This window comes from Triticum aestivum, chromosome 6A (assembly GCF_018294505.1).
Source record: "Triticum aestivum cultivar Chinese Spring chromosome 6A, IWGSC CS RefSeq v2.1, whole genome shotgun sequence".
Classification (NCBI taxonomy): Eukaryota; Viridiplantae; Streptophyta; class Magnoliopsida; order Poales; family Poaceae; genus Triticum; species Triticum aestivum.
The window spans coordinates 511,526,747-511,546,240 of record NC_057809.1 but is presented as its reverse complement, the minus strand read 5'-3'; the positions used below and the strand labels follow the sequence as shown (position 1 = coordinate 511,546,240).

Genomic DNA, 19,494 nt, shown 5'->3' with positions numbered 1-19,494 from the left:
AGATAGCTAGGGGGTTCATCAACCCAAGTACAGGTGTTCTTATTCCGCAGCCCAGTTCGTTGTACCACTGGTGCCATGAATTTACTAAGCATACAACTATCCTATTACTGGTGTAGTCATATGTGGACTGCAAGAATTCTGAAGAAAAAAAATACTACGCAAAACGCTGATACTACAGCTTTTATAAGGTTTTCCCAACAGATCATCAAGCTATCAAAGTATGATGTATTACCCAAGCTGGACGTAAAATCATCATAAAGTTCCAACACAACATAGTTCAGCAACTAGAGACTTTCTGACTCTTTGTTTGATGCTTGAAGCAATAGAACAAATTTCGTAAAACCGCAACTTCAATCAAGGGTTGGGGTAACAATATTGTGTCACATGTGATTATTATCATAACCAATGATGAAGCAAAATAAAACAAGATATTTATTCCAGGTCTGTTGTATTGCCCTCGAGCAAAACAAGTTACTACAGCTTTGCAAAGGAACTAGGTGCATCAGCAAAACAGACATAACAGCACGCATCAGCTCAAAAATTCACCGAGCTGGTTTGCATGATTTGTGCTACAAGTAAACAACCTTGGTCAATGCGCAGGCTCGGGCTTCTTTTCCGTTGTGTATGCATGGTACGCTTTGCCATTGTCCACTCTGGTAGTATTACCACCAACGTCCAGGATGGCAGATGTGAATGCCAGGCTAGAACCACCAATGAGGGCAGACTTAATGCTCTTTCCTGTCAATTGGCACAGTTAGAAGTCTTCCTAGACAATAATACTTGTGCATATGAATATAATTACACTAATAAAGAGGTTGTCGACATGATCATGAAACTAACATGATGGGGCACATACCAAGACTTAGACTAGTGGATTCACATGCAGTGGTGACTGATTGGAATAATGTTGACAGTTTGTGGAATATGATCTACCTGACTGGGATATCCTAGATGACTATTTGTCACTGGATCCAATATCAAAATTCTGCAAGGGATCTTTAGCGGTAACTGGATTCATATTTCTGATGCCCACATGCATGATCTGGAATAATAGCACTTGGGTTCTTCAAGTTGCATAAATAGAATCCGTGATATTATGCAGATTAATCAGGAGCCATGCAACATGCTACATAACACCAGAGTTGGACTCTGTTAGTTTTTTTCCTGCTCCATACATGCCACTAGGACAGTGTTATTCTATGGCATGGCAAACATACATAAATAATGATCTCATGATTCAAACCAATTCCATGAGTCTAATAGGCTGCCAGAGGATAAGATCTAGTTTAGCCCTATCTAATTCAGATTCATTAAAAGGCAAATGGCTTATTAACATCATTGCTGCACCTAGTTGTAAAAAAACATCATTGCGGCACCTTGATCGTTAGGTAAAAAGGCACAGGCCCTCTTTGGATGATTCAGTACTTAAAAATCTCTATATTCATAAACAATGATTATTGATCAGTTTCCCATGAAATACAATAGTTTATGAGAACCAATTTTTTTATAGTATTGAGACAGGATCAATGTGTTTGATAGTTGCAGTATTTAGTAATAGTGTTATGTCCAAAGTGTAGGAAGGTCAACTATCTGTTGTTACTCTGATTAAAAGCACATGCTCAACAACAATATCTACATTCAAGTTATAACAATAAGGAGGGCGGGCCTGGCGCAGTGGTAAAACCATGTCCACAAGTCATCATCTAGCTAGTTGTACGCAGAAATGTTTTTTTATAGTTAAATATAATAAAATATATCTAACGTAGGAATATGATCTGCTTCCTTCTTCGGGTCTTTAGGTTAATTTCTGAAGAAAAGAGGGAGATAAAACTGAAGTGGATGCAGACATGATCATCCAGAAACGTACTCGATTTTGTACCCTTGACTTCAGTTTAGCAGACTTCCAAGAATATTTAAATATTATTAGTATTTACCACACTATGATATCATAAAACTCTGGAGTTTGTTGTATCCAAACACCTCGAATTTTTCTATAACATATATCTCTGGAACCCGGCAACAACAACAACAACAACAACAACAACAAAGCCTTTCAGTTCCAAACAAGTTGAGGTAGGCTAGACTTGAAACCCAGAAGATCTTGAAACCTAGTCATGGTTCGTCCATGGCATATCTCTGGAACTCATAGTATCCAAAAACTCCAAAAATATAACTTATCAAGACTGGATTCAAATACTATTCTTGGTTAATCTTAGGTCACCATCCCTGGTTAGGAAAATATTTTTAAGTATTGAGCTTAATACAACCAGAGCTAAGCAAGGGAAGCCATTTTGCGGAAACATGACAAGTCTAATGTGAATTGTGAAATGCAGTATACATGTCTGACCCGTATCTGTCCACGCAATAACTCTTACTGCGTAGTCACCAGAAGCCAATGACTATAGGAGCATAAACTATGCCATCACCCAATATTAGGATGGGTCAATCCAAAATGCTCCAGATCTGACATATCTAAGTAACTGTTCCTCAAACAGGAGAATCATACTTTAATTTAGTGTGGTTCTCCAATATCATTACAAAGGGAGGAACACTTTCAAGCCATTTTGTGGAAACATGATAAGTCTAATGTGAATTGTGAAATACAGTATACATGTCTGACCCGTATCTGTCCACACAATAACTCTTACTGCGTAGTCACCAGAAGCCAATGACTATAGGAGCATAAACTATGCCATCACCCAATATTAGGATGGATCAATCCAAAATGCTCCAGATCTGACATATCTAAGTAACTGTTCCTCAAACAGGAGAATCATACTTTAATTTAGTGTGGTTCTCCAATATCATTACAAAAGGAGGAACACTTTCAAGGTATTCATGAGAACCACAGTTTTTTCACAGTATTGAGACAAGTCCAATGTGTTTGGTAGTTGCAGCAATTGGTACTCCCTCCGTAAAGAAATATAGGAGCGTTTAGAGCATAAACTATGCCATCACCCAGTATTAGGATGGATCAATCCAAAATGCTCCAGATCTGACATATCTAAGTAACTGTTCCTCAAACAGGAGAATCATACTTTAATTTAGTGTGGTTCTCCAATATCATTACAAAAGGAGGAACACTTTCAAGGTATTTATGAGAACCACAGTTTTTTCACAGTATTGAGACAAGTCCAATGTGTTTGGTAGTTGCAGGAATTAGTACTCCCTCCGTAAAGAAATATATAGTGATCTAAACGCTCTTATATTTCTTTACAGAGGGAGTATAGTGTTATGTCTAAAAGTGTAGCTAAGATAACAATCTGTTGTTTAAAAGCCCATGTTCCACAACAATATCTACATTCAAGTTTTAAGTTTCCATAATAACTTCAATATCGATAAAGGTCTGTACACAAAACCGAGCGCATAAGTTATCATACAGTTAGTTGTACCCACATACTTTTTCGAGTTAAATATAATAAATATATCTAACACAGGGAATATGATATGCTTCCTTTTCCTGTGCTTTAGGTTTATTTATGAAGAAAAAAGAACATAAAACTGAAGTGGATGCAAACATGACCATCAAGAGATGTACTGGACTTTGGAGGCTTAACTTCAGTTTTTTTAAAAGCTATTCAGCACACTTCAAAAATCATTAAATATCATTAGTATTTACAATGCTATGATTTCGTAAACCTCTGGAATTTGTTAATAACATATATCTCTGGAAGCCATAGTACCCACGAACTCCAAAAATACTACATATCAAAATTGGATTCAAACACTATTCTCGGTGAGTCTTAGCTTACCATCCCCAGTTAGAATAAAACTGTTTAGGCCTTTAGCTTAATACGACAAGAGCTAAGCCAGGGAACCCATTTTACGAAAACATGGCAAGTCTAATGTGAATTGTGAAATTCATTATACATGTCTGACCCGTATCTGTCCACACAATAGCTCTTACTGTGTAGTCACCAGAAGCCAACTACATATAGGAGCATAAACTATGCCATCATCCAATATTAGGATGGGCCAATCCAAAATGCTCCAGATATGAGATATCTAAGTAACTGTTCCTTAAATAAGCTAATCACTCTTTCATTTAATGTGATTCTCCAAGTATCATTTAAAAAGGAGGAACACATTCAAGATATTTAAGATTGTAACAAACATCTGATTGAACTATATAAGTATAAGGCCCATCAGTTTATTCAGGTTTACCAACAAACTTCTATTATTATGCGTGGAAATAAAACTTTCATTGATACAAGGACCTAGCGAAAATCATCTCATCAAGCTGCAATAGGAACAAGTACTTACAGCTGAACTGCATTTCAAAATGGGCAAAGTTTGAGTGATTTGAACCTATGATCTGATGGCAGTGATTGTCTGAGAACAAGCAATGTCATTCAATCAACCAATCATAGTGCATATCTTCTTATGACACCTTTCGTCAATGATAATCCCTCAAAATATAACTAAACTTACCGATCTAACAGAACCCAGTTCGTGCAAAATAGATCATCTTATTAACATAATCAGTACCATTCGAACACAATGCAGGTTGATACCCACATGACTGCATTGAATACTGACCAGAAACACAGAGAAATAACGCAACCCCCCAGTTTATCACTATCCATTAGAGAATGCAAATCTCAACGTGTGATCAGTGGTCAGGATATATAAACCAAGTTGCACGCGCAACTTTGGAGGACGGCGAGAGCCTGTATCTAACCTCTGTAGCCATAGACGGTGGCGCCGGAGACGAAGGCGCCGATGGCCCCGTTGACGAAGTCGCGCTTCTTGCGCTGGCTCTGCACAATCTGCTCCACGCCGATGTAGAGCCCTCCGACGGCGGCGAAAGTGACCCCGTAGCTGCCGCACATCTTGAGCGTCCGGACGAGGCCCGGGAGCGCGACGTGGCGCTCCACCCGGGGCACGTCGTACCAGGTGGCGACGATGGTGCCCCAGATGGTGCCCGCGGCCAGGCCCGTCACGGCGCCCTTCACCGTCTTCGTCGCCGGCGAGTCATCCTCCATCGCGCCCTTTCCCACTCCCTGCGAGAGCAACATGAAAAAATTAACGCCCGCTCGAGCTCGTGAGCCGAGGAACCCTAGCGCGAGATCGAGATCTGGCAGAAGGAGAGCGCGGTCTGCTCGATTTGATAGGAGGCCCGAGCGACGCGAGCTGCGGGCGTCCCGGTCTGAGAGGTGCGCGTAGTGGGGAGGGAGGGCTGGGGCTTACCTGCGCAGCGTGTGCCGGCGGCCGCGTGCCGAGGCGGATGCGGAGAAATGGTTGGGATTTCTCGGGCGGAAGGGAGGAGGAGTTGTGGGGTGGAAACGGGAGAGGGGATCGCGTCGTGGGACGGTGGGAGTGCGGGTGAGAGAGAGAGTGAGACGGGCGCAGTGGCCGCCTCGGATCGGCGATGCTCGCTCGCCCGCGCCGTTCGCGTCAGGGTTTAGGCCCGGTCGCTAGGCCCACCATTTCACCATGTACGACACCTCTCATGGGCTTCCAAAGCCCTGTTTGGATTAAAAAAATTGTTTCTTTAGATCTCCGGTTCCAAAATTCGAATTTAAACCAAGTACTGAGACTATCTCGAGAAATGTCTCCTGTCTTTTTTTTTGCATGGTATACGTGTCTCGCTTATAACATAAGGATCATAATACAAATCATGTACATACCGACCTGACAAAACTGAACAAATAACAGAACGCTAGTCTTTGCATAAAGGAACAACAACCAAGAAGTAAAATTACAAACAAGACCGGAGAAACCTCTGAGCTTGACACCAACACCCGTCACCTGCCTTTGGCACCACCAAAGCAGTCATCAAAGGGAATAATGACAGATCACCTCCATACCCGGGGTCGACGCGGCTCCATCGCTGATAAACGGCTTTGCAGACCTCCAAGGTGGCTCGCCAAAGACAAAACCATTACCGTTGAACGAATCAGACCGGGGCAACACCCCGGATACGTCATCGAACTCCAGATCCGGCATCCCCACATGACTAAGACGTCAGAGGAGGAAACCATACCTGTCATCCTTGTACCATGAACCCAGCACATGATCCACCATCTTTCAGATGTCGTCGATGCAGACCACAATCTGCATCCACTCCTGGACTACCTCCCAATCTTTGCGCCAGTGCTAGAGTGGACGTCGTCGCAACGGCGAAGCCTGAGGACATAGGTCCACCACAAGGATGTCGTCGCCGCCACATTATCCTTGCTTGAACATGCTGAATTCCAGATCCATCCCCAACCATAGGACCAATCGCCTCATCGGAGTAGGATCTGAAGAAATTTTATTCAGCGCCACTATCGCCGTCGCCGAAGCCAAGACAATGAACAACCTAAAAAACTAAGCTACTTTGGTCTGAAACTATCCACACGCGTGAATCCGGCGACCCCCCTCACCACCGACAAACCAAGGTCATCGGCGGAGGGGAGCCGCCGAAGGACGGCCGCAGAGGTGATGACAAAGCTATATGACCTATCTGAATCTAGATCAAACAGCTTTGTCACAAATTACTTTCTCGGCAAATTGTGGAGCGAAAAGTGGGCCCTCAAGTCTAATCTGTTGATCCCCATTTAGGCACAATCCCATAATTGAAATTAACTTGATGGTGGAATAAAAATGAGCCTTCAAACTTTCATTCTCATCTGGCCTACGTAGAAGTATTGGCGAGGTGTTCTGAATGCGGGCTTCACTTCCTCTTGAGGCATGATTTGAGGAGCAATTGAACAAAGAAAATAATTATATGTGGCGTTGTTGTTGCGTTCATTCTGTAGAGCATATGATGTAGTTGACCATCTCCCTTTAGTAGCACTAGCAAAAAAAGCCCGTGCGTTGAAACGGGAAAAATATACCCAACATCCCTAACAGAATAATCGTGACTGAAGACATCAATGGGTCCATGTGCATCCCATCTATGTTGTCTCTTACCCTCCTTCCCACCCTTGTTGACAGCGGCCTCGGTGCTCATAATCGCAACTCGCTTGAATGTGGCCAGTTCTAAGGTGTTTCTCTTCATATTGATCATGATCAACTACATGATCATGATCACAACCTGTTATGTGTCTTCATATTGGTCCTGGTTGTGCGTAGGTGTGATTTTGTTTTGTTTTCTACTATGTTTCCCAACAACATCGCATCACGGCGTTGAATCGGTCCGGTAGCGTGTACCCTTGTGGTGTTGAAGCCGACGTCCGTGCTCCTCTTATAGTATATCTCGCCATAGGGGGTTATCGGAGGTGAACATTGGTTCTGCCCTCCTCCGTCATCAAGCGGCCCCGATGTTGGTCGATGGCTTCCCTGAGGGTGGGGCACAAGGTGGAGAGTAGCGACACCGGTATGTCGCTGAAGCTTATCTACGAGCTTATCGGCATGCATGTGTGATACATCTCAGACATATCTATCTTTTTTTATTGTTTAATGCTATTATATTATCACTTTTATATGATTTTTATATTAATTTATATTATTTTTCTAGACTAACCTATTAATTTAGTGCCCAGTGCTAGTTTGTATTTTTTGCTTGTTTTTTGGTTTCGCAGAAAAGCAATATCTAGGAAGGTCCAAGAAGTACGATGCCGACTTTTGACGATTTTTCTAGAAAACGAAGGACCCTAGAAGCTTTGGGATACCACGAGAGGACCCACAAGCCAGCCACAAGGGCAGGTGGCATGACCAGGGGGTGATCGCGCCATCTAGGCTTGTGGGCCCCCCCTGCTACTCCATTTGACCTAATTCCTCCACCTATAAATTCCATAATTCCTGAAACCCTGAGAGAGACAGATGAGAGAATTTTATCGCTGTCGTAAGCCTCTATACCGAAACGATCCCATTTGGAACCCTATTTCGGTGCTCTGTCAGAGGGGGAAGCCACCATGAGAGGCCTCTTCATCAGCCTTCTTGACTCCATAATGATGTGTGAGTAGTTCTTTCAGGACCTACGGGGCCATAGTAGTAGCTAGATGGTTTTTCTCTCACTCTTTTGGATCTTCAATACAAGGATCTCTTCTGCGATCAATCTGATGTAATTCTTTTGGTGTGTTTGTTGGGATTGGATGAATTATGGATCTATGATCATTTTTTTCATTGAATACAATTGAATCTTTTGAAGTTTCTTTGATGTGTAATTGAGTAGCTATGTATGCTTTTCCGATTTATTTGTCTTCTCTCGCCAAGATTGATGGTAATTCTTCGAGGGGTGGTGCATAGTAGTTGGTTCAATCTTGCGGCATTCTATATCTCGGTGACAGAAAGGGACAAGACACGTATTTGTATTGTTGCCACAAAGGATAAAACGATGAGGTTTAATCTTATTGCTAGATTTCTTTCTATCTACATCATGTCATATTGCATATTGCGTTACTCCATTTTCATTAAACTTAATAATGCATGCTGGATAACGATTTCGGGGTGGAATAATAGTGGTGGATTAATATGTTATTTTATATTATTTTTGGGACTAACTTATTAACCTAGAGCCTAGTGCCAGTTTCTGTTTTTTCTTTGTTTTTGAGCTTCGCAGAAAAGGAATACCAAACGGAGTCCAAACATAATAAAACCTTTGTGATGATTTTTATTGGACCAGAAGACACCCCAGAGACTTGGAGTTTAAGTCACAAGAGCCACGAGGCGGCGACAAGGGGGGGAGGGCACGCCCCCTGCCTTATGGGCCCCTCGGTGACCCCCTGACCTAGATCTTCCTCCTATATATTCAATATATTCCCAAACCACCAGAGGCATCCAAGAAAGCACTTTTCCACCGCCGCAACCTTCTGTTCCCATGAGATCCCATCTTAGGGCCTTTTCCGACATCCTGCCAGAGGGGGATTCGATCACGGAGGGCTTCTACATCAACTCTATTGCCCTTCTGATGAAGTGTGAGTAGTTTAGCTCAGACCTACGGGTCCATAGCTAGTAGCTAGATGGCTTCTTCTCTCTCTTTGATTCTCAATACCATATTCTCCTCGTTATTCTTGGAGATTGATACGTCTCCAACGTATCTACTTTTCCTAACGCTTTTCCTCTTGTTTTGGACTCTAATTTGCATGATTTGAATGAAACTAACCCTGGACTGACGTTATTTTCAGCAGAACTACCATGGTGTTGTTTTTGTGCAGAAATAAAAGTTCTCAGAATGGAATGAAACTTCGCAAAGAATTTTTATATAATAAATAAGAATTTCTGGAGCCAAGACCTGCTGGGGAGGGGTACCTGGGTGGGCACAACCCACCAGGGCACGCCCCCCTCTCCTGGCGCGCTTAGGTGGTTTGTCCCCACCTGGTGGCCCCGCAGACCCTGAAACCGACGCTATAAAACCCTATTTTTCAGAGAGAAAAAATTAGGGAGAAAGAATTATCGCGATCCATGAGACAGAACCGCCGTCACCTCATGTTCTTCATCGGGAGGCCAAATCTGAAGTCCATTTGGGGCTCCGGAGAGGGGGGAATATCCGTTCTTCATCATCACCAATCCTTCTCCATCGCCAATTCCATGATGCTTCCCACCGGGAGTGAGTAATTCCTTCATAGGCTTGCTGGTCGGTGAGGAGTTGGATGAGATTCATCATGTAATCGAGTTAGTTTTGTTAGGACTTGATCGCTAGTATCCACTATGTTCTAAGATTGATGTTGCTATGACTTTGCCATGCTTAATGCTTGTCACTTTGGGCCCGGGTGCCATGATATCAGATCTGAACCGTTTATGTTATCACCATTATATTCATGTTCTAGATCCGATCTTGCAAGTTATAGTCACCTACTATGTGTTATGATCCGGCAACCCCGGAGTGACAATAGTCGGGACCACTCCCGGTGATGATCGTAGTTTGAGGAGTTCATGTATTCACTATGTGTTAATGCTTTGTTTCGGTTCTCTATTAAAAGGAGGCCTTAATATCCCTTAGTTTCCATTAGGACCCCGCTGCCACGGGAGGGTAGGACAAAAGATGTCATGCAAGTTCTTTCCATAAGCACGTATGACTATTTACGGAATATATGCCTACATTATATTGACGAACTGGAGCTAGTGCCATATCGCCCTATGTTATAACTGTCTCATGATGAATATCATCCAACAAGTCACTGATCCAATGCATACAAATTAATCCTATACTATTTCTGCTAAGTTACTACTGCTATCATCACTGTTACACTTCCTACAAAATTACTGCTATCACTGTTAGTGTTACTGTTGCTGCTGTCACTACTATCAAAACTATCAAACTACTTTGATACTGATCACTTTGCTGCAGATAATTAATCTCCATGTGTGGTTGAATTGACAACTCAGCTGCTAATACCTTCAAATATTCTTTGGCTCCCCTTGTGTCGAATCTATAAATTTGGGTTGAATACTTTACCCTCGAAAATTGTTGTGATCCCCTATACTTGTGGGTTATCAAGACCTTTTTCTGGCGCCGTTGCCGGGGAGCATAGCTATATTTGTTGAGTCACTTGGGATTATTATCATATTATCACTATGAAGAATTTGAAGGATCCTAAGACTAAGATATTTCCCTCAAGGACGAGGGGAGGTAAGGAACTGCCATCCAGTTCTGCTTTAGATTCACCTGCTGTTATGAGTAAACTTGCAACACCACCACATGCTATTAATTCTGATATGTCGCAAGTTATTGATGATACTACTTCTGTTGTGGATAATGCTTATGATGATGCTAGTACCTTGCTTGATAATGATGATGTGCCACTTGGTGAATTTCTTGATAAACAAATTGCTAGAGTAATACAACATGATGTTGTTGAATCTGATGATGAGCTTGAAACTGAATCTCCTGAAACACCTGCTAGAACTAGCACTCCTAGATATGAATTGCCTAAGGTACCAGAAGGTTATGTTATGAATGAGGAGACTGAAGGAAATATGCCCTGGAGGCAATAATAAAGTTATTATTTATTTCCTTATTTCATGATAAATGTTTATTATTCATGCTAGAATTGTATTAACCGGAAACATAATACATGTGTGAATACATAGACAAACAGAGTGTCACTAGTATGCCTCTACTTGACTAGCTCGTTAACCAAAGATGGTTATGTTTCATAACCATATACATGAGTTGTCATTCGATAAACGGGATCACATCATTAGGAGAATGATGTGATTGACATGACCCATTCCGTTAGCTTAGCACTTGATCGTTTTAGTTTACTGTTATTGCTTTCTTCATGACTTATACATGTTCCTATGACTATGAGATTATGTTACTCCCGATTACTGGAGGGACACTTTGTGTCCTACCAAACGTCACAACGTAACTGGGTGATTATAAAGGTGCTCTACAGGTGTCTCCGATGGTACTTGTTGAGTTGGCATAAATTGAGATTAGGATTTTTCACTTCGATTGTCAGAGAGGTATCTCTGGGCCCTCTTGGTAATGCACATCACTATAAGCCTTGCAAGCAATGCAACTAATGAGTTAGTTGCAGGACAGTGCATTAAGGAATGAGTAAAGAGACTTGTCGGTAATGAGATTGAACTAGGTATTAAGATACCGACGATCGAAACTCGAACAAGTAACATACCGATGACAAAGGATATGTAGGATATGTAGGAACCAATATGAGCATCCAGGTTCCGCTATTGGTTATTGACCGGAGACGAGTCTCGGTCATGTCTACATAGTTCTCGAACCCGTAGGGTCCGCACGCTTAAAGTTCGGTGACGATCGGTATTATTAGTTTATGTGATTTGATGTACCGAAGGTAGTTCGGAATCCCGGATGAGATCGGGGACATGACGAGGAGTCTCGAAATGGTCGAGATGTAAATATCGATATATTGGACGACTATATTCGGACATCGGAAAGGTTCCGAGTGATTCGGGTATTTTTCGGAGTACCGGGGAGTTACGGGAATACGAGGAAGAAGTATTGGGCCTCATGGGCCAAGTGGTGGAAGAGAGGAGGTAGGGCGCATGGCCCCCCTAGCCCAAACCGAATTGGACTAGGGGGTCAGCCCCCCTTTCCTCCTTTCCTCCCTCTCCTTCCTTCTCCCATTCCCCCTTCCTTTCCTCCTCCTAGTAGGAGTAGGAAAGGGGAGTCCTACTCCTACTAGGAGGAGGATGACTCCTCCTGGCTCACCCTAGGAGGTCCGGCCGGCCTCCCCCCTTGCTCCTTTATATACGGGGGCAGGGGGCACCCTAGAACACACAAGTTGATCATTGATCTCTCCCAACCGTGTGCGGTGCCCCCTCCACCATAATCCACCTCGGTCATACTGTAGCGGTGCTTAGGCGAAGCCCTGCGATGGTAGCTTCATCAACATCGTCACCACACCGTCGTGCTGACGAAACTCTTCCTCGAGCTCTACTGGATCGTGAGTTCACGGGACGTCACCGAGCTGAACGTGTGCTGAACGCGGAGGTGCCGTACGTTCGGTACTGAGGATCGGTCGATCGTGAAGACGTACGACTACATCAACCGCGTTGTCATAACGCTTCCGCTTAACGGTCTACGAGGGTACGTGGACGACACTCTCCCCCTTTGTTGCTATGCATCACAATGATCTTGCGTGTGCGTAGGAATTTTTTTAATTACTACGTTCCCCAACAGTGGCATCAGAGCCAGGTTTATGCGTAGATGTTATATGCACGAGTAGAACACAAGTGAGTTGTGGGCGATACAAGTCATACTGCTTACCAACATGTCATACTTTGGTTTGGCGGTATTGTTGGATGAAGCGGCCCGGACCGACATTACGCGTACGCTTACGCGAGACTGGTTATATCGGTGTGCTTTTCTCCAACTTTAGTTGAACCGAGTGTGGCTATGCCCGGTCCTTGTGAAGGTTAAAACAACACTAGCTTGACGAACTATCATTGTGGTTTTGATGCGTAGGTAAGAACGGTTCTTGCTCAGCCCGTAGCAGCCATGTAAAACTTGCAACAACAAAGTAGAGGACGTCTAACTTGTTTTTGCAGGGCATGTTGTGATGTGATATGGTCAAGACATGATGCTATATTTATTGTATGAGATGATCATGTTTTATAACGGAGTTATCGGCAACTGGCAGGAGCCATATGGTTGTCGCTTTATTGTATGCAATGCAATTGCTCTGTAATTGCTTTACTTTATCACTAAGCGGTAGCGATAGTCGTAGAAGCAATAAGATGGCGAGACGACAACGATGCTACGATGGAGATCAAGGTGTCGCGCCGGTGACGATGGTGAGCATGATGGTGCTTTGGAGATGGAGATCAAAGGCACAAGATGATGATGGCCATATCATATCACTTATATTGATTGCATGTGATCTTTATCCTTTATGCATCTTATTTTGCTTTGTTTGACGGTAGCATTATAAGATGATCTCTCACTAAATTTCAAGGTAAAAGTGTTCTCCCTGAGTATGCACCGTTGCCAAAGTTCGTCGTGTCGAGACACCACGTGATGATCGGGTGTGATAAGCTCAACGTTCATCTACAATGGGTGTAAGACAGTTTTGCACACGCAGAATACTCGGGTTAAACTTGACGAGCCTAGCATATGCAGATATGGCCTCGGAACACTGAGACTGAAAGGTCGAGCATGAGTCATATAGTAGATATGATCAACATAGAGATGTTCACCATTGAAAACTACTCCATCTCACGTGATGATCGGTTATGGTTTAGTTGATTTGGATCACGTGATCACTTACATGATTAGAGGGATATCTATCTAAGTGGGAGTTCTTAAGTAATTTGATTAATTGAACTTTAATTTATCATGAACTTAGTCCTGATAGTATTTGCATATCTATATTGTAGATCAATAGCTTGTGATGTAGCTCCTCGTTTATTTTTGATATGTTCCTAGATAAAAACTATGTTGAAAGATGTTAGTAGCAATGATGCGGATTGGATCCGTGATCTGAGGATTATCCTCATTGCTGCACAGAAGAATTATGTCCTTGATGCACCGCTAGGTGACAGACCGATTGCAGGAGCAGATGCAGACGTTATGAACGTTTGGCGAGCTCGATATGATGACTACTTGATAGTTTAGTGCACCATGCTTTACGGCTTAGAATCGGGGCTTCAAAGACGTTTTGAATGCGACGGAGCATATGAGATGTTCCATGAGTTGAAATTAGTATTTCAAACTCATGCCCATGTCGAAAGGTATGACACCTTTGACAAGCACTTTGCCTACAAGATGGAGGAGAATAGCTCAGCTAGTGAGCATGTGCTCAGAATGTCTGAGTACTACAATCACTTGAATCAAGTGGGAGTTAATCTTCCAGATAAGATAGTGATTGACAGAGTTCTCTATTCACTATCACCAAGTTACTGAAACTTCGTGATGAACTATAATATGCAAGGGATAACGGAAACGATTCCCAATCTCTTCGTGATGCTTAAATCGACGGAGGTAGAAATCAAGAAAAGCATCAAGTGTTGATGGTTGATAAGACCACTAGTTTCAAGAAAAGGGCAAAGGGAAGAAGGGGAACTTCAAGAAGAACGGAAAGCAAGTTGTTGCTCAAGTGAAGAAGCAGACCTAAGCCCGAGACTAAGTGCTTCTACTGCAAAGGGAATGGTCACTGGAAGCAGAACTGCCCCAAGTATTTGGCAGATAAGAAGGATGGCAAAGTGAACAAAGGTATATTTGATATATATGTTATTGATGTGTACTTTACTAGTGTTTATAGCAACCCCTCAGTATTTGATACTAGTTCAGTTGCTGAGATTAGTAACACGAAACAGGAGTTGTAGAATGAACAAAGACTAGTTAAGGGTAAAGTGACGATGTGTGTTGGAAGTGGTTCCAAGATTGATATGATCATCATCACACACTCCCTATACTTTCAGGATTAGTGTTGAACCTAAATAAATGTTATTTGGTGTTTGCATTAAGCATGAATATGACTTGATCATGTTTATTGCAATACGTTTATTAATTTAAAGTGAGACAATAATTGTTGTTCTGTTTACATGAATAAAACCTTCCATGGTCATACACCCAAGGTGAATGGTTTATTGAATCTCGATTGTAGTGATACACATATTCATAAAATTGAAGCCAAAATATGCAAAGTTAATAATGATAGTGCAACTTATTTGTGTCACTACCGTTTAGGTCATATTGGTGTAAAGCACATGAAGAAAATCCATGCTGATGGGCTTTTGGAATCACTTGATTATGAATCAGTTGATGCTTGTGAACCATGCCTCATGGGCAAGATGACTGAGACTCCGTTCTCCGGAACAATGGAGCGAGCAATAGACTTGTTGGAAATAATACATACTGCTGTATGCAGTCCGATGAGTGTTGAGGCTCGCGGCAGGTATCGTTATTTTCTGACCTTCACAGATGATTTGAGTAAGATATGGTTATATCTTCTTGATGAAACATAAATCTGAAACATTTGAAAAGTTCAAATAATTTCATAGTGAAGTGGAAAATCATCGTAACAATAAAATAAAGTTTCTATGATCTGATCATGGAGGAGAATATTTGAGTTATGATTTTGGTCTTCATTTGAAACAATGCGGAATGGTTTCACAACTCACGCCACCTGGAACACCATAGCGTAATGGTGTGTCCGAACATCGTAACCGTACTTTATTAGATATGGTGCAATCTATGATGTCTCTTACCGATTTACCACTATCATTTTGGGGTTATGCATTAGAGACAGTTGCATTCACGTTAAATAGGGCACCATCTAAATCCGTTGAGACGACGCCATATGAACTATGGTTTGGCAAGAAACCAAAGTTATCGTTTCCTAAAGTTTGGGGTTGCGATACTTATGTGAAAATTTTTCATCCTGATAAGCTCAAACCCAAATCGAAGAAACGTGTCTTCATAGGATACCCAAAGGAGACAGTTGGGTACACCTTCTATCACAGATTCAAAGGCAAGACATTCATTGCTAAGAATGGATCCTTTCTAGAGAAGGAGTTTCTCTCGAAAGAAGTGAGTGGGAGGAAAGTAGAACTTGATGAGGTAACTGTACCTGCTCCCTTATTGGAAAGTAGTTCATCACAGAAATCTGTTCCTATGACTCCTACACCAATTAGTGAGGAAGCTAATGATGATGATCATGTAACTTCAGATCAAGTTACTACCGAACCTCGTAGGTCAACCAGAGTGAGATCTGCACCAGAGTGGTACGGTAATCCTGTTCTGGATGTCATGTTACTTGACCATGACAAACCTACGAACTATGAGGAAGCAATGACGAGCCCAGATTCCGCGAAATGGCTTGAGGCCATGAAATCTGAGATAGGATCCATATATATAAGAACAAAGTATGGACTTTGATTAACTTGCCCTATGATCGGTGAGTCATTAAGAATAAATGGATCTTCAAGAGGAAGGCAGACGCTGATAGTAGTGTTACTATCTACAAAGCTCGAATTGTCGCAAAATGTTTTCGACAATGTAGCGACCAGACCTCAAATGGTCCAATCTCTGTGCTCCGGTGTCATCCCTGGATCAGTAATGCTGACACCACACAATACTTGAAGAATTTATAACAGAGTAGCAATCACACACTTATTACATCAAGAGTCTCAAAAGAGAACTTATTACAATAAATATGGCTTAAGGCCATCTAATAACGATAACAGCGGAAGGCTTGGAAGATAAGTGAGTCCATCAACTCCAACGGCATCATTGAGTATAGAACCACGACCTAAAGGCACCTTACTTATCGTCTGAAAAGTCTGCAACATGAACGTTGCAGCCCGAAACGGGTCAGCACATGGAATATGCTGGCAATGTAACACATAGAGAGCAATGAAAGAATAAGGCTATACTATATGCATATTTGGCTGGTGGCAAGCTCTATGGTTACAGTTTTGCGTAAAGCCAATTTTTCCCTATTGCAAAGGAATACATTTTATTTAACTATCATGGTGGTTGTTAAACATTGAGAGCGTAGACACCCTCTCAATCCCAATTAAGCATTATCATTAAAACCCAACAAAAATTAATTAGAGTAACATGATGAGATTCACATGATAATCCAAGTACTAGATACTCAAGATGTCCATAACCGGGGACACATCTAACCATGATTAGTTTATACACTCTGCAGAGGTTTGCGCACTTTTCCCCATAAGTCTCGATCTCCTCCGTTGGGATTCTCGCACTACATGGTGTTTGAGAAACGGATGACCGAGACATAGTCTTTTAGAAGCGCTAGCACCTTACGATCGGGTAGACCATTACACCTACTTTCCCCTACATCTGCTAGTCTACCACTGTAAGAGTTCGCACAACTTAATCAACTATGCTAGAGCCCATAGTAGCTTGTGGCTGCACACGGAAGTTTCTAGTATGAATAATCTCATGATCCCTTTGAGGCTGGGTGGCGGTCCAAAAGAAAAACAGGCAATCGCTGGAATACCCAGGTGCCTCAATCCACCCAGATGTGTATTAAAGTTGCCACCTTAGATAAACCATTAATTTAACAATCTCACATCTGTCATGGATACACTCACCCAATCCATGTCTACTAGCATAGCATGGCATAATAAGCAAACGTAGAAGTAACTCCCAAAGGTTTGATATAAACAGGTAATAGGTTCTACATCATCTACTTCCCAAACACACAATTTAATTTGATCCTGATCATGCAATGTTTGAGGATTGATCTAATGCAATAAAAACTGGGTAATAGGAAGTATGATCCAAGTGTTACTTGGATTGCTGATGATCCGCAAAACCTAGCAATTCGAAGTAGCAAGCGGCGCACTCCGCGTACTCTATCGCAAACAAACAAGCATACAATAAGTACTCAACTAATGCACAGGTAAAACTCAAATAAGAGATATAACTAGAAAGTTCAACTTAAGAACTCCGGTTGGCAAAAAGAACCAAATCGAACGAAGCAACGAAAGACAAACGGCAAAAGAAACAAGCTTCATTTACTAATCTGGATCTAGGTCAAATTTTACGGAGGCAAAAACTTGTTTGAGTTGGTTAAACGGAAAGAGGGTTTCGAGACGAAACTCCAGGCGCTTGAATCGCCTGATTTCGATAAACGAGCGAAAAGGTATACTAAAACGAAAATCGGATTAGAAATCGCGATCAGAAAAATCGCGGAACAAATCCGAGAAAAAGAAAAACGACGAACAGATTAACGAACGAACATTCGTTATCTGGATCTAAAAGAAGAATGCGTTCGTTAAATGAACAAACGAGCGAATGCTCGCTAATTAACTAAACCGGGGAAAAAACCGATATATCTAAAAAATGAATCTAAAAAAACCGAAAAAACCCGGTGAAAACCAACGGTTTTCTAAAAAAAACCGGCGGGCGGTGGCGGCGGCTGGCGTCGGTGGCGGCGGCTAGGGTTTAGGCGGCGGCGGCGTGGGCTTGGGGCGCGGCTCGGGTGGGCTGCGGGGCTCGGGGCGGCGCTATATAAAGCCTCCCCCGGAGGAGTCCGGGCCTAACACGGCTCGTAGGTCGGTTCGCGTTTTTTTTAAATAATTACGCTCAGAGAAAAAAAATATACTAAACGGACTCCAAAAATCCCGAAATAAATTTTCCCCGGCTTCTAAAATCAAGCCGCACAGGATGAACATTTATTTGGGGCCTAAATGCAATTTTGAAAAACGCGCATTTTTCCTAAATTCAAATAAAACAGCAAATAAAACCAAAATAAAATCTTATTTTATTTTATTATTAAATCCTCAATATTTCTTTATTTTTTGGAAAGTCATTTTATTCCCTCTCTCATATTTTTGTAATAGAAATAATTGAAGATAAAATAAATAAAATCAAATGATCCTATTTTCAAAATTTGAGAAAACTCAAATATGAAAATAACAAAATCCCCAACTCTCTCCGAAGGTCCTTGAGTTGCGTAGAATTTCTAGGATCAACCAAAATGCAAATAAATATGATATGCAATGATGATCTAATGTATAACATTCCAAATTGAAAATTTGGGATGTTACAAACCTGCCCCCCTTAAGATGAATCTCGCCCTCGAGATTCGGGTTGGCTAGAAAACAGGTGAGGGTGGTCCTTTAACAGATCTTCCTCTCTCTCCCAGGTGGCTTCATCCTCCGTGTGGTGGCTCCACTGAACTTTGCAAAACTTGATAACCTTGCCGCGGGTGACTCGGCTGACATACTCAAGAATCTTAACTGGTTTCTCCTCATAGGTCAAATCACTATCCAACTGAATCGCTTCCAGCGGCACTGTATCTCTCAGCGGTATATCAGCCATCTCCGCATGGCACTTCTTTAACTGGGAAACGTGGAACATGTCGTGAACTCCTGACAATCCTTCAGGTAATTCCAACTTATAGGCTACTTCTCCCATACACTCGAAAACTTTGTATGGTCCTACAGAACGTGGCACTAACTTTCCCTTAACTCCAAAGCTCTTAACTCCTCGAAGTGGAGATACTCGAAGATAAACTCGGTCTCCGACTTCGTAAACTGTCTCCTTGCGTTTAGAATCTGCGTAGCTCTTCTGCCTGGACTGGGCTACCTTGAGCCTATCGCGAATCAATTTTACCTTCTGTTCAGACTCCTTAATCAGATTCGGTCCAAACAACTGACGGT

The 19,494-nt window shown here is 42.2% G+C and overlaps 1 protein-coding gene across 1 annotated transcript; it reads right to left on the bottom strand.

The window, feature by feature from the left end:
• Positions 1-332: 332 nt before the first annotated feature.
• Positions 333-5,380, bottom strand: LOC123128190 (outer envelope pore protein 16-3, chloroplastic/mitochondrial). Its single transcript, XM_044548126.1, has 3 exons — positions 5,191-5,380; positions 4,682-5,003; positions 333-738 (listed from the first exon to the last, which is right to left on the bottom strand). The coding sequence occupies exons 2-3, from the start codon at positions 4,983-4,985 to the stop codon at positions 590-592; spliced, it is 453 nt and encodes a 150-aa protein (XP_044404061.1). The 5' UTR covers positions 4,986-5,003; positions 5,191-5,380; the 3' UTR covers positions 333-589.
• Between the last annotated feature and the right edge of the window lie 14,114 nt (positions 5,381-19,494).

What these genes read in the sequence shown, in the direction of transcription:
- LOC123128190 (XM_044548126.1), bottom strand. Translation starts at nt 4,985, where the DNA reads ATGGAGGATGACTCGCCGGCGACGAAGACGGTGAAGGGCGCCGTGACG. An exon ending in CACCGTCTATGGCTACAGAG is followed by an intron (nt 739 to 4,681) that starts GTTAGATACAGG and finishes GCCAATTGACAG; the next exon opens with GAAAGAGCATTAAGTCTGCC.